At 45.1% G+C, this 15,605-nt stretch overlaps 1 protein-coding gene across 3 annotated transcripts in view; it reads right to left on the bottom strand.

Moving 5' to 3' along the window:
* Positions 1-860: 860 nt before the first annotated feature.
* The window catches only part of LOC149341423 (steroid 17-alpha-hydroxylase/17,20 lyase-like), a 172,917-nt gene continuing 158,172 nt past the window's right edge, over positions 861-15,605 (bottom strand). The window contains exons 1-9 of one of the 3 annotated variants that reach the window (XM_089543517.1): positions 14,074-14,165; positions 10,332-10,511; positions 7,467-7,560; positions 6,054-6,209; positions 4,479-4,687; positions 4,279-4,404; positions 4,090-4,194; positions 3,479-3,610; positions 861-1,281 (exon numbers count right to left, since the gene is read on the bottom strand). In XM_089543517.1, the coding sequence (XP_089399643.1) occupies positions 938-1,281; positions 3,479-3,610; positions 4,090-4,194; positions 4,279-4,404; positions 4,479-4,687; positions 6,054-6,209; positions 7,467-7,560; positions 10,332-10,511; positions 14,074-14,155 (1,428 nt within the window). In that variant the 5' untranslated portion in view covers positions 14,156-14,165 and the 3' untranslated portion in view covers positions 861-937. Of the gene's footprint in view, positions 1,282-3,478; positions 3,611-4,089; positions 4,195-4,278; positions 4,405-4,478; positions 4,688-6,053; positions 6,210-7,466; positions 7,561-10,331; positions 10,512-11,717; positions 11,861-14,073; positions 14,166-15,605 lie in introns of those variants that run through there. The other 2 variants (XM_089543514.1, XM_089543516.1) reach the window with 2 other exon arrangements.

The following is a 15,605-nucleotide window of genomic DNA, read 5'->3' as shown; positions in this document are numbered from 1 at the left end:
ATATTCATGTACTTTCTGCTCTGCGTATAGGCCTTGTTAGTGTTTTGGTATCAAAGTAGCTAGCAATACGGTAGGCCAAACTAGTTCTATTTGCATTGGTTTCTGAGCGACCATAGAACTGTGCTCTAGATCAAGAATTCGTGGCATCGGTTTCCAGCTGCTGTGGCGCCATTTCACAGCAGGCACAATGAGAAAGCGCACGTAGGCTCTGACTTCCCTGCTCGAGCAGAAACACCAGGCTGGCGAAACTTATCTCGAAGCTTCCCCTCAGCTGTTTAAAATACGTTAGTACAAGCCTATAAGAACAGTACGCGCCGTTTAAAATACGTTAACTTTTACGTTACGTAGGGGTTTGAAGCACACAACATGGGAGGGAGAGCTTCGGGCTGTTCTCACTCACATGGTGTCTGGACGCTTTTGCCTACACATGGTAAGAAGGACACAGATAGTGGTATACGCAGGGTGCACAAGGCCGTAGCTATGGCTCGGTAAATGAGTAGTCCGATACGTCACCATGCAAAAGCTTCTAGGTGGAACACACCCGTGTTAAGCGTGGAGAATTGTTTTTCTATTGATTGAGAAGATAAGGCACGTACTGTTTTTATTCATTTAACCAAAATATGCCTGTAGAAAGTATATCTTCGCTTGCATCTAGCGCGTATATGACGCGTATATCTTGCGTCATTTGGTCAGTGGATGTGTATAGTGTACGATTTCATACACCTCCGAGTACTACCTCGCCACTTCAAGTTGTTTCAGAGGTAGTGCAAGAAACAATGGCGCAACCCACTAGAAATAATTAACAGCATCAGAGTGAAATTGTTTATATCATATTTTAATATTTTATTAAGTGACGGCATCCATGTTCATTACATATAGTGAGCAGACATCCGTCTGCGTAAACTGGATATCCGTTTACATCCTATATTCTTGCCTTCTAGTTCCTTTTTATGAAGACTGGTGCGGGTACCAAGAACAGGCTTGAGTCGAAGGCATCGAAGCTCACACTCAGTGGACCATCTGGAGCGCGGCAGCTGAGCTTCTGCATGAGACGAACCACGATGTAGAACAAGCTCATCTGCGCCATCTTCTTACCAGGGCACATTCGCGCCCCCAGTCTTAACGTGGGCAACGGGCCGGCGTCCTGGAGCAGCTGACCCGTGACGGGGTCCAGGAAGCGTTCTGGTCGGAACCTGTGGGGCTCTTCCCATAAGACGGGCTCGTGGTTCGCGGCGTACAGGTTGTACAGAATTCCCGCGTTATCTGGTATATCCGCCCCACCTGTAAGGCATGGAGCGCGACGAAGAGAATGCATTGCAGGAGCGCTCTGATAGGATTAATTAATGGTGAAGCGCGCCCTAAACGAGAAAGGCCGTTATGACCGAGAGTCTGACTTCAACCATACGTTCACGAGCAGCCTATGGAGAATTACCATTCTCCGAAATATTTTCGTGCGATGTTTTGCGATTGACTGCTGTCTCAAAATTTGCCCAGAACAAATTCCTACTGACACATGTGAGACTTTTATGAGCGCTGGGATCAGGCGGAAGTGTTGCTATGTTGAGGATAATTTTACAATGGAAGCTGTTCAAGTTGTTTTTTTTTTGTCACGAGAGCCGCACTGCTGGATTTGCACGGATACAGCGAAGAGAGGTAGGAGGATTAAGCGCAATCGACCAATTGTGGTTTTATCCCATTACGATGGGAAAAGAAAGCAAGTACATATAGCATTGATTTGATACTAAAAAAGGACTGACAGGGAGATTGCACAGAAACACAATGCGCTGACAGGAAAAAGAATCTTATTTTTTCTAGTAAAAAAGAAATTCCAACTAGCCCAATCCCAAGCATTTATTAGCTGCTAAGGGCACGTTTGCTGGTTTTCCGCCTCGGAGGCGTTGCCTTAACACGAAGGAGGAACGAGGAGCAAAGAGGAGTGGCGCCGTTCACCGCCCTACAGAGTTGTGGCGTCCTCTGGGCCCGCCGGCGTGAACTAGCGATAGGTCATTTGAGCTTCTGCAAATAAGGAGCGCCACTCTGTGGCCCTGCCATCGAAAGCATCCAAGTTAAGAGCGAAAAGCTCAACTGTCGCATATAAGAGCCATTTCTGGCGCGGCGTTTATAGCTGCTCGGTCATGCCCTCATGTTTTGCCTGTCGAATTCACTTTGTTTTAAGGAAAATGCTGTTGTAGTGGAGTAGTTAGCTTTACAGTAGTAAACGTGCTACACGATAACCTATCTAAAGTTACCGCCAAAACAATTGCCGTGTGGATGCGTGGCGCCATCTGCTGTAAACATGAGAAGTGAAAAATGATGCATTATTGAAAAGATAAATTTTTTCATAAAACACCGTGTTCCAGATACGAAAACAACTTTCCAACAATATGTTCATGCGACCAACACAAACAGCCCATATAGGTTGGAACTTTATGCAACCTAATGTGTTTACGGCAGCAACGGAGTGACAAATGTTGCGGAGGGGTCAGCTTGTCTATATCGCATGGATACCACGGAGCCAGGTGGTCGCGGGTGGCGCAGGGAACGCATTCGCGAAACTCTCGCTCTCTTAGGGAGCTTATACAGTAACTACAGTCAGGTGTAGCGTTACTGGGGAATTTTCTAAGCTTTTCCTGTTACTCTAGTACGATGTTGAGTGTCTCGGTCTGAGTCACTCAAGAAGCTTTCAGTAACTCTAGCCACGATGTGCCAGCGGACTTTCGCAGCGAGCGGCGAATTCCGAGTCGCAAATTGTTGTGACTGGATCCGGTGTAAAACTAGCGTAGTAACTATCGGTCACTTTTTTAGGCAACCTTGAGCAAGGACGAATTCTTTATTCGATGCGAAAACGGGCAGACTTTCTGCGCTATCTCTGAATGAAGAAATGACGGATGTAACCATGGCGCACATTAAGCCCACCACATTAAGGTGGGGAATGGCAACACACATGCCAGTGCGCGCCTTTTTGAAAGGCAAAACACCGCTTCCTTGGCTATGTATTGGCAGTCTTTTTCAATCGCATCAGCGGTAGCACTCGTTCGAAATCCAGTACTGCAAAGAGGGTGGAATTTTATAACTTTCAGGGGAATGGTTATTTTAAAAGGAAGGAAATCAGGTTTCAACCTTGTCTTCCGTCTTTAGTGACCAATGAGAATGTACGCATAGTCAAAATACATGCACAAGTAAGTGAAATTTTTTGCGTGCTTGGTTCGTACACGGTCTAAGCCTACAGAGAGAAGAAAATTAAAAGGAGCACAGGTACTCGACCCAATATTGGCAACGTATTGGCAATGGCCGGTGCTACAAAGGATCAGAGTGAAACCATCGAATTCCAAGCTTGGGATTTACATAAAAACATTTCAAGCTAAGAAAACCACTGTCTTTGTTCTCACTCCTGACATGAATATTTGAGTTCGAAATGCACATTATAGTCCCGAATAAACGCTTAGTCGAACTGTAGGCAAGTCTGTCTTATACTAACCAATTCTTATTCCTGTCAGAGATTTGTGAGGTACTCCGAGGGGAACCACAGGGTGGCATCGAAGTGTCTCCAAGATGCAGGCCACAGTGAACGGAAGCCGCTCCATGTCTTCGGGAGTCGGTTGATTGGTTCCTGTGACGGAATAATGCACTTTTTTATTGTAGAAAATGGTGCCCATTGGGCTACGATGGAAGTGCAGCGCGCTGATAGCGACGTACAGAACAATCTTGTTGAACGTTTTGGAATCGGAAGATTGAAGCAATCAAACGATAAAAGAAATACAAGGAAAAGAGTGGGAGTTAGAGGAGGTTGCTGTTAAAACTAGTTAGTGCATGCAGTGAAGTTATTGAAACAGTCTGTAACGATCAAACATCTGAAGATTAAAGAAGGTATAGAAAATGAAATGCGGTTATTAAATTTATTTATATTGTTGTGTGGCGTAACTACAGTAAGAAATGCTGTGTGTTTATACCAATCAAGAGTGACGAGCTGAGAAATCTTCGCAATTTCACAGCACTGGGATGCAAGGAAATGTTCCCGCATGAAAGCTCTTAAACATTAAGTTCTCATTCATGCAATGACATTTGTACGCTCAAAGTCATTTGCCATACCAATGGTGCTTTCTATCTCTTTTTGTATTTTGTCTTGAATCTCAGGCGATTTCATCATTATTAGAAAGAACCACTGCAGTTGTCCCATTGTAGCATTTGTGGCATCTGCAAAAAAGAACAAATAGCCGGAATACAGATTTGTTTCAAAGAAATACACCCAGGGACAAAAGAGAAACATAGCGTACTTACTGGTGAAGATGTCTACTGCAACTTGATGAATGTTCGGTTTGGTCAAATACATCGCGTTCTGCTGGTTTCCTTTGCACGCTTCCTCAGCTTCGGCGATCAGTGCATGTGTGATGTTTTCGAGATTTTCTGAAAATGAAACAGCCTACTTTGCACAACAAGTAAAAACACGTAACAAAATGAAAAAGGCCGTGTGGTGTTACCTGGAGGGTAGCAGCCGTTAGCGAATTCAAAAAGCCGGCCCATTACTCTCCGAAATTCAGCCATAACGGTTTTTATTTTTATTTCCGTTTTAGCGTGAATGATTCCAAGCCATGGCGCGACGTCACTCGGCAGGCCATCGGGCGCCAGTTTGTAGAAGTCATCGTTAAGTTCACGCAAATGTCGTATCTCGTGTCTTTCGAACTGAAAACTACAAAGAAAAAAAAACGCCATTCAAAGTATTCATCATTTTGAATACTTTCAAAAAGATGTCAAATTTCCTTGGTTCTTGTATTTATTTTCCATTAAAAATAACGAGGACGAGGCTAACAATAAGAACAAAGAGCGGATGCCTGCCACAGTGAGCTGAAGCAAACTTAGGGAGCAGCAAACGAAATTAAACTACTTGTACAGGTGAAATTGCTTTGATTTCTTTTTTGTATTATAATCATGGCTACGGAGCTCCGCTCACTGGAACTTTTCCAACAAAACCGTCTTGGAATAAGTTTTTGCACGGCAACAAATAAGCAAGAAAAGGAGAAGTAGTACCTTTAGTGTGTGACATAATCTTGCCCGGCACCTGCAGTTCGGAAACTATGGAAAGAAACCTGGGGGACATTTAACGCACCTTAAGAGAGGAATGCGATAGCATTCGAGCTACCCATTATTGCAACATCTTTTATTCTCATTCATACTTTTTCTGCCTTCTCTCTCTTGCTTCTCGTTCTCCTTTCTTACATGGGCGGTTGTGATGACGTCACCAAGTCACGCGACCTCTTTCTGCCAATCATTAAATTCCCTTGTGCCAAAGTGAGAAGGTTGCTCGCAATCCAGTGGGCTGTTTACTAGCTGATTCGGTGGGCAGCTTGTGATGACGTCATAAGTTCACTAAAACTCGCTATCCGCTGGGCCGGTTGCCGCCTGCCAAGGGGGCAGGTTGCAATGTCGCTACAAGGCCACATGACCTCTTACAACCAGTGAGGGAATTTCGTGAACCATGCCCCCATTGTTGCGGACTATGAGCTCTAATGCTGTCGAAATAAGACTTCCTTCCGCGTAACAACAAGCTTAATGGAGGCCAGTTTTTATTCTCTCAGCAAATTCAACCGAGCAGGTCAGGGGAAGGCGCAGCAGAATTTCTTATTGCAGTACGCAGGACAGCACTATGAAAGTAGGAAAGAAAGAAACGGGAACTAAAAAAGAATCTTCAAGGAAATAAGATGCGAGTATTCTTTGCCGTATCAGTGCAATTGGAAGCAAAATTTGGCCACAAAGCAGCTGAAAGCGGTAGTGGCGAAAGAGGCACATTCTTGTTCGCCTTGATTCGTCTGGGATAGTCCTGACAGTAGACAGTAAAACAGACTCGTTAGGCAATGGCCTGACTCCGTGATGACTGGATGACGCTGAGTAAAAGTATTTCACGGCTGAACTCCTCCATTTTAACAGTGCTATGTTTGTTGGTGTAAGTAAGCCGTTATCAGCCGCCATACTTCCCTTTGCTTATATAAACAGTTTGAGACTGAAATTGACTGTTGGAAAAAACGTGCGTATCAGTGAGCTTTAATTTTGAAAAATACCTGGTTCCGAATGTGGATGCTCCGATTTGATAGAAGAGGATCGCCGAAAATGGGCTCTTGAGCTCCGTGACTGCTGGTTTATCTCCCAAGGAATCCACGAACGCGTCAACTACGTTTACGCAGTCCCTTGGCAGGAGCTTGCTTGCTGAAAATTTCCTGAATTTATTTATGTGGAGAGAAAAGCAAAAAAAAGAAACGCTTCAGTAATGAAAGCAAAGATAAGAAGAAGACTGCATTGCCTGATAAAATATCAATATCGATGTGCATACAATATCTTGCATCTTTACTGCCGGGTACTCTGGTGCTTAAAAATTTTGAAAATGTTTACCTCTTCTTAAGCCTGTATCTAAAGGCATGAACTAATGTGGAGAGACCATGGTTCCGACAGCCGGTATGGCTGCGGGGCCGCACCGTGGAGCTGCTATGGCGCTGCTATCTCACGCGCGATAATGAAACATAGAGCATTAAGGGGGTACAATAAGTATAAAGTACTGAGAGGTAATTGGCAAGGAATAATGGTGCAAGGGCTTGCGCATGGGAGCCGTTTTATCAATCAATCTCTATCGCGAGCCGCTAGTGCAGCGAAGCTTTCCGCGGAGGTTCTACATACTGTCTGAACCATCGCATGGCTTTTACTCGATGCTGGGCATTCCTATGTGATGGTACTTCGGATTGGAGGTTAGATTGGCCTTTTTTTTCATGATGAACACTGTTTTTTGAAAAAAAGTGCCACTTACTCGACAAACTGCGATGCGCACCCCCCCTCGTCGCGAACGTCAGCAGCAGAGTAGCTGAACGCTGCACTAGAAATATATCAAGCATCATAAGCATAAGCGTGAGGGCGATGACGAAATTGGCATTCCCTCGGGGCAACTCTAATTAGTAGCGCCGCTGGGCGGCCCCGCAGTCGTTCCTGCCACCAGATCCGTGGTCACTCCAGTTTCGTTCACGCCTGTACCTTCAGAATCTGGACCTTCGCGGGGCGAAAGTTCTTGGCGCCAGACCCTATAGAGCAAGCTTAACGATGACGATAAAAAAAGGCAGTGGTTGTTTTGCCTCTGCAATCAGTTCTCGACCATACCAACAAAAACTTGTTTTTCGAATGAAAACTGATATTGTTCGCATGCACCTTGCGTTGCCCACAGATGACAATGCTTTGTTTGTTTTTCGTTTTTTTTTTGTAAAACGTAACATTGCAGCTCTCAGTAACGAGCAGGCATTAGTTTATCAACACTTAGTGAATTTTTAATGATAGAATAGACCATCAATTTCAAGAATGTCTCTCTTCGCTTTCAATGAAATGTAGCCTTTAATGTGGTGTAATTTTCTTTGGCGCATGTACAAGCGAAACAGATCACAGTCTAATACTTTCACGCAGAAGGCGATCTTTGTGCTAATAACTAACGGACAAACCTCAGCGCCGCGGAAGCAACCTTTCGAAGTGCTTTCCAGTGAGCGTTGTAGTCTTCGAAGAACACGTCGTGAACTCCTTCTGTCTGCAAGAAACCTGCGGGTGAGATGTAAAAGGAATATATTTTTATTGAACGAGAAAATAATACTTATATGCGATTTATGATGCAACAGTTTTTTTAGGCAGAAAAAAGATTTCAGGTTCATATCTTTCTAATATGCGGGCTGTAGAAGCCGCATACGCAGTTATGTAATACGTAATGAATGCGCAATACCTTAATTAGGTTTCGTATGCAGTCATCCGCTATTCAATTCACATCATTTTTGTACGCTAAAGGCAGAGTATGGTAATATGCAGTCAGTAAAATGCATCACGATGATAACGGCCAACAAGAAATTTGAAATAATTCATTCGTTAGCAAAGCTAAAAGAGGGGCCAGTTGGTTCTGCATCATGGTATATTGTGCGCTACTATACACAACACCACAAACGACGAGACTAAACAAGTACACACGAGGCGCGGGCTCATCTGCTTAATTTCATTTAACTTTTACCTCATGACGTGCCCGAATATTTGGTCATAATGATAGACGTGACGCCCCACCACTAATTCATTATTAATTATATTCATCTCTGTTTCTGTTAAGGCAGTCGAAGGGTCACGAATGCACTTGCAAATTATAAACGCAAATAAACGTTATAAAAATTCGACAGAAAAAATTAACCTCACTGAAAACACGTGGAGCTGATAAAGCTACGAAAAACATCAAATTGCTTAATTTGAAAATAAAAAGTATGATGATTAATGGCAACTGAAGTCTGTTAACAGTTTCGGCGAAATATTGCAAGAATAAATATGAGTGAATAAGCTATGAATTGATGAATAAAGGAAAGCATTGGTATTTGAGTGCTGGCGCAACGACGGACTGCACTTTGAAGAAATTATCAGCTCGGAACAAAATATAGTTCGCAGGAGAAATGTAAGCGACCGCGACCCCGAATTTGATGCATACTAAGGAGGGAAGGAGGAACAATGAAATGTATTCCGTCGAGGTCTAAAGCCAAGAATTTTGACGGCCTGCTTTAGCCATGACAAGAGTTTTAAGCCGTGAGTGTGAAGTTCGAACCCAAGCGCTTTGTTTTGAACACACTCAATGCAGTTAATTAATATGATGATGCTATACTGAGGCGTACTGAAATCTTATCATTTGGGAAATGCGTGTCCGTGCAGTTTCGTCTCGATGCAAAGGCGTATCACGCTACGCAATGAATCACAATAAGCACAGTAAATCAGATGTGAAGTATGTCACGGTATTAAGAATTTTACATTTTTTTAGGTGCGTTATTCTGTGAATAGTAGAAAATGTATTACATATTGCAGAAAATGTCTTAATTTGATTTTCTTTAGATTAATTCTACCTGTGAAATCTAGAAACACTTATATAGTTTCGTAAATTTTTCTCGTAGGATAAGTACGTCATCAGAGATAAGCCAGAACGTAATGCCTCTCCGCTTGGCGTGAGAGATTAGAGGCTTGTACTCATTATTAGTAACGCTGTGGTAGCGATCAGATAAACAGTCATTGCATCGAGGAATCTCTTGGCGCAATTGATTCCTTTTAAGTGCCTTATTTGGTGTTCAATGACTAACTCGACCAACAGCTTATTATGAATAGAAGTCTAATTTCACGGTGTCTGGTACTTACTACGGAATATCTCTCGCGAACTACAGTAACTGCGCTTAGCAACACGTTGTGTCAGAAGTCGTGCTCTTTATGAATGAGTAGGTTATTCTAGCTTAACATAGTTCTTAGTTGTGACTAAATATTATGTTCCGACAGTTTCCAGCTAAGTGAGCTTGGTGTTGTGATTTAGTGGAAAATTGTGATGCTGCTATGTTGAAGCGCATACTTTACTCCGGAGTAGCATACTTTGCCGGTTATGAGCATGTTAACTTGTCTTATAGCGCGCATTTGAGCTCCATTCATCACGGTCTGCACAAGCGTTCCCAGGAACCAGTGTGCGATGTGAGAGAGCAAAAGGGAAAACATAGTGAAGCGTGCTTACGACGGTTGACGACCGTGCGGAGGAAACTAACTGGAGTGGACCAGAACTGACGCATAACAAGTGCAGATCACCACTAAAAAGCAACACCTGAGATACCCGCTGGCCGATTTGATGCCGGGGAATATCTCTCATGATCTGTGGTAGAAGACCTAACTTTCGGACGGTGGCCAGCTGCCACACAGGCTATATGACACTTGAGAAAGGCTTTGAAGAACAAGCCTTTTCGTATATTCCACTTGTGGGGCACCTTTATAATTTTCCAATGCACCGTCACCTTCTCGCGGCAGTAAAGCTTACTACATGGTACGGCCACTAGCGAGGCTATCAACCACCTAGAATTATCTCCAAGAATTTTGCTGGCCCTTTGACGCCACAATATGTCCCCACTACCAATGTCATTTGTCTCCCGTGTTGCTAATCCCGAACACCATTCTCGGCACCTGTGCTTTGTAGTTTAACCAAATGTGCTGCAAGCGCACATTTTGATAAACAGCGTCTACTAGTTTCAACCACAGCAGGTCACCAAATACAAACGCAAATGATGTTTCGGGCTTTATGGCGGCCACGGCACTTTTCAGTCCTCCATAGCACTTTTAATGTGCTTCCGCAGCGACCAAAGGAAAAGAGAAATTAGGATTCATTCTGCTCGGGGTGCTTTGCCTCACCAAGCGGCGTCACAAAGTGCACAGCATACCGTCTACCTAATCGAGGAGTGTCATTGGTTTTACATGGGTGCCTTTGTGTTCTTAAACAGTCTACGTTATTAGTACCAGCAGGAACAAAAGCATCGTGATCAGCAGACCCAGCTTTGTGTCCAGGCGTCCCGCGCAGTCGTTCTTGCAGACCACGAAGGCCTCGTGGATGGCCGGGTGACTGTTCAGGAAAACCATGGGCTTCTCCCCTAGCCAGAGGGTGAACACGTCACCGTACATGGCGGACCACTCGTCGGCCTTGCAGTACAAGAACCTCACACGGGCCAGCGCTAGAACAGGAAAAAGAAAGTGAAATATAAAATAATGCAGATGAGAACCCTGAAGAACCAGACGCGCTAAGTGGCTCCACCTTCATTGTCATCTGTTAAGCAAGACGTGTGCCTAATGGGTCATGGTAAGGTGCAGGAAGCCACGCGGTCAAATACATTGTTTACATAACACATTATGAATTGGTCACATAGAAAAGTGACAACTATTGGGTCACATGACTCATTCTTGCACCCTTACTGTATGAAGACATCGTTTCATGCGGAGCCCGACCTTGAGATCTCGGGTGGTCTGGCTAAGCTGCTGACGATGTAAAATAAATTAACGTTACTAAGTACCTACCCATACTGATTTTGAATAAGAACAACTGAGGGCCGGGCATTGCAGTGGATGCTTTCTTAGGGAAGAAGAAAGAAAGGTTATACTAACGGAGTGCGGAGATGCCCTGTTAGAAAACGCACCTATAGTAGATTTCGGTGTTGCCGAAGGAGAACTCCTGTATGAGGAACAAGAATTCTTGCCAGCACTGTATTTTTCCACCATACCAGTAGGGCAACATCAACACAATGGCCATTAGACATAACGCACTATACAGCATATGCGACAAGTGAGCCTGCTATCACTCCTAGATAAAGTAATATCCACTTTTTCTTGCTACCTGTCAAGACATAAAGAGCTGCACTATGGAAACTATGGCAAGTTTTTTTGATACTCCAATGAGAACATGCAGCCCATCTACTGCGCATCGTCATTATCATAATGTCCGCCGGCCCCGTCAGCATACATCCTCCTTTTGCCTCTCCTCCCATTCATCAGTGCGCGCTCTATAGGTTTTTCTTTTGTGCACAGTTAATACGTTCTCCCCTTCTGATATGCTCCGAAGTGCACACTGTTTTATTTTTTATTTTAGCGAAAACTTCTCCGACAACTTTTTTCTCTAGTCGGTTCTCTTATCGCTGATGTAGGAGTCCGTTTCTTTTTTCAGACATTCAGTTGTTGAATCTATTATTTGCGCTACATGAAATTTTGTACTCGCATATTTCCCATGACCCCGAACAGAAATGTGTATTTGCCGCGTGCGTCGAATTAAAGCCATTTCATTTACCTTTTACATATAGAAGTACTCGGGTTTTCGTTTCTAATTACCTTAAAACGTAGTTAGTCAGTTAGTCTAGGAGCTCAGAATACCCATGGGCAGGCCTACTCACTGAGCAAGTTTCCAAGGAAGGGAAGTGGGAATGGCCCCCTGGGATATTTGGCGACTTTGTGATATAGTGTGATACAACTTATAAAAACAGCAGTTGCTAACACTGGGCCGCGGTCCGCGGCATCTTGCATTACTCCGCTGGCCAATCACAACTGTAAACGAAATCAATTTTTTAATGTTTGACTATATCAAACAATCCACGTATCAAAACTGTAGAGCTCGTAACTTTTTTCTTGTGCTAAGCGTCTTGTTTACGTAACAAGAAACGTTTCAGCCACAGACTACTTTTTCGTCGTGCATGAATTCTGCGCGCGGAGGCTGAATGTGGGCGGAGCTTCACTGCAGACTTAAGTTGTATCCGACTATGGGGAACCTGCGCTGAAGTTTGCCGTGTCGATTACAGCGCCGTAACGCACAGCATAGCGAGAGGAGCAAGCAGTTTTTGGGCCTATCGTAGCACTATTCCACGCCACCTTCCTGAGCCTATTGGCGTGAGCTTCTGCGCTCTGTCGAAGCCACACGTGGTGCGTGTCAGTTATCTGGGTTATGTCTGCAGAAGCGAGGCAAACAGTGCTATCAACCAAACGCGGGCTTCTAATCGTTCAGAATGTGCCCTCGCGTTCGTAGCGGCCCAAGCGACTGACGGCAGCAATTTTTAGTCGCCTAGTGGAATAACTGCAGTGCCACCTGGGCAGCGCAGGCTCCCCATAGAAGAATGCCACGCGGACTAGCAAGGCGGCTGCTGACACCAAAGCGACCACGCAGCGCCAATCGCAGAAGATCAGGATGCCCTCCGAAGCAGCCGGCACCGTGCCTGCCCTGCGCGAAAGGGAAGGTATCTAAAGAGTAGAATTACACAGTTTCTTGCCAAGCGTACCGTCTTTGCCAAAAGTAACCACGCGGTGGCGACGGCAGCGGGAGCGGAATCACGGCCGAGCGGCGAGTGTAATCATTGCCATAGAAATGTCTGGACATGCCTGGACAGTGGCCCAGTGCCGTAAGCGCAGTGGTCGGAGAAAATCGAGTGGCACCAAGGGAACGGCGTCGACGTGGCTTGCCAGTGCGCGTCTGTGCAGTGGGCTTTGCCGTTTTTTTTTTTTTTTTTGCGCGTACGCCCTCTTATTCACTGTTTTTTTTTTCTTTTACGCCAGAAATCGTCATACGTCAAAACTGTGCTTTTTCTCAAGGACAAGTCCGTGCCTTACGCATCTTTACTGGCCACCTGTGTGAAAATATCGGAGCGCACTTCCACGCAGCAAGCTGCTATGCGATAAGGCAAAATATGTAGCGAAAGTAGCGGCGTGTTGTGCGTGAGTGAGTTGTTATGAAAGCGAAGAAACAAAGCGTATTATATTTTCCCTTGTGCGTTACTTGCCTCTCTGGTGAGGACACAACGACTTCACTTCCAAAGCAAGCAATATACGTGCCATATAAGAATTTGACAGTGAAGAAACACAGCCTGACCATATACCGGTGTCAGACCGACGACCTCGGCGTGTTGTCGGCCGCGTGACTCACCAGGAACCTTCGAAAGCAAGTTCAGCGGCGAATTACCGAAGTGTGAAGGCTGCTATCTGCATTTTCTGTTAATGTAGGGTGTGTAGAGTGTTTGCAGCTTCAAATTCGAACTAGGAGATCACTTTTCATTTATGCGAAGAGATGCAATAGCACTCGCAGTGTTCCAGAACTGGACTAGGCAGAAACGATTCACGAGTTCTTAAGTAACCAGGACTTTGTTCTGAGCTTAAATAAAACGATGCGTTTATTATGCCGGCGAGCCAGGTGTGTTCTGCGACTGCATGAGAAAGTTTTTCGGTTCGTCTGTTTGTGAAACAAGTTCACCCGCGCCAGTCAATGCAGTATAATATATAAAAATATCCAAGACGTTATATAGATTTATGTTGTTCCAGAGCAGGGTACGCATACAATGCGGGCGCAAATGGAAAACGGAAGGCGAAGCCCCCTTAAAAGGGTCGCGTTGAAAAGTTTGCTTCATTTTTCGGTGGGAGGGAACCAAAGGGCATGCTAGAAAACATTGATTGAAGTTACGAAAACCGCTCTCCTATTTATTTTGCGTGCAATAAAAGCTTGTAGAAACACCCGTCCTTGAAAATTCGTTGAAAAGACAGGAGCAGCGTACCGAAGTTAAACGCTCAAGGTGTTCTGAGGAGACAAAGCATACGAGCTTCACAGTTGTACCTGAAAGCAGTCGACAGCGTGTGCTGTTGTGCACAGCGGCCTGGCTCAGCAGACCGGGGCTCCAAAGGCATGAAAACGCACGCTGAACTTGCCATAGATGCTATCCGGCGACTTTTTATCACCCGCAGAAGGATGGCAAGGACGCAGGTTTAGCTCACCCAGGTTACTCTCCGAACGGTAGATGTTCAGGCGACTTGATTGTTGGTGACAACGGTAGCCACAGCGAGAAAAAGACAGCATGAACACAACAAGTAAGAAATCTGCAAGAAAATGGAACACAAGAAATCAGCGCCGACCAGCCCCGGTGACCACAGCGCAGCGTCTCGTCCGCAATACCTCTCCCCCACTATGATAGAAGTCTTGTTACTTTTGCCGAAGACGGTACGTGTTGTGTAATACCTTTATGTGAAAACAGAGGAGAGAAGATGCATATTTTCTGGTATAAATATGAGTGTTTTTCCGTTACTCGCAAGCTCGTGTTTTCGCGTTATCACATAGGATACATCGCAAGGTTTGTTTGTTTGTTTGTTTGTTTGTTTGTTTGTTTGTTTGTTTATGGGGTTTAACGTCCCAAAGCGACTAAGGCTATGAGAGACGCCGATCCCGGCCGCGGCGGCTGGAATTTCTTTGGAGGAGAAATTCTAGAGGCCCGTGTACTGTGCGATGTCAGTGCACGTTAAAGAACCCCAGGTGGTCGAAATTTCCGGAGCCATCGCAAGGAGACAGGCAAATAGAGGGAACAGTGAAGAAAACTTTGGCATGTTGGTAGCGGGATGGTGCTCAGGGGGCTTGAAGAAGAACAAAAATATTACGCAGCAGAAGTTGCCACGAAGATGGAAAGAAGGGTGGCCGGGTAGGGTGGCGGCATTATCTGGGACCCCCGGGGAAATTAAAAGAGATGGGGCTTGGAGATAAAAAAAAAAACAGCAAATTTTGCGCGCCGAAAACAACGATAGCTGCGAGGAGTCCACGGAGAAATGCGCTCGCTGTGCGCTTGGCCGTTTTGGCATTCAACGGCCTTGAACTCTGCACAGGAGGAGCACCATTGCATTCCTCGTAGCATTCGTATGATTGGAGTCGGGATAGCGACAGGAAGGCGCAGTCTGGATGCCGCTCCCATGCCGCCGAAATGAGAGATGGATGCCTGGGGAGCAGCGGATGGCTAGCCCAAGTGGTCTGGAGCCCGCCGTCTGTTTCGGGCTCGGTCAACGGAGCAACATAACGCGCCAAATCGACGTGGGCAGTGAGATGAAGCAAGGCAAGATGCAGCGGCAGATAAGATGAAGTGCGTGACGCGCCAGCCAAACTGAGGAACAAAGGCAAGCAACTACACAGCACAAAGCTGCACCAATGCATGCAAGATGCTAGAATTGGCTCAAAGTGCAGCAAAAAGTTCCCTAAACCCTCCGCTTCTCCCAGCGAAAAATTTTAATGTGACCGTTTGACTTGGAAATAATGCGTGGCTAATGACTTTAGGGAAAAAGGGCTTACACTGCACGCGTGTAATGCTGACACATTACTGACCATGAACAATTGCGGAGTGCTGGATATGGTGTCTGGGAAAGACCTTCTTAGAGTAGGTTATCTCAATTTAGGGACATACTTCAGTTATCATAATGCTATTAAGTGTGCTTTGTGTTAATAAATACGAATAGTCCTCGATGATGTGTTCTAGCAGTGTAGCTGTGTA

Source organism: Amblyomma mixtum, chromosome 5 (genome assembly GCF_055824585.1).
Source record: "Amblyomma mixtum isolate Tamu chromosome 5, ASM5582458v1, whole genome shotgun sequence".
Classification (NCBI taxonomy): domain Eukaryota; kingdom Metazoa; phylum Arthropoda; class Arachnida; order Ixodida; family Ixodidae; genus Amblyomma; species Amblyomma mixtum.
This window is presented reverse-complemented; position numbering and strand designations above follow the sequence as displayed.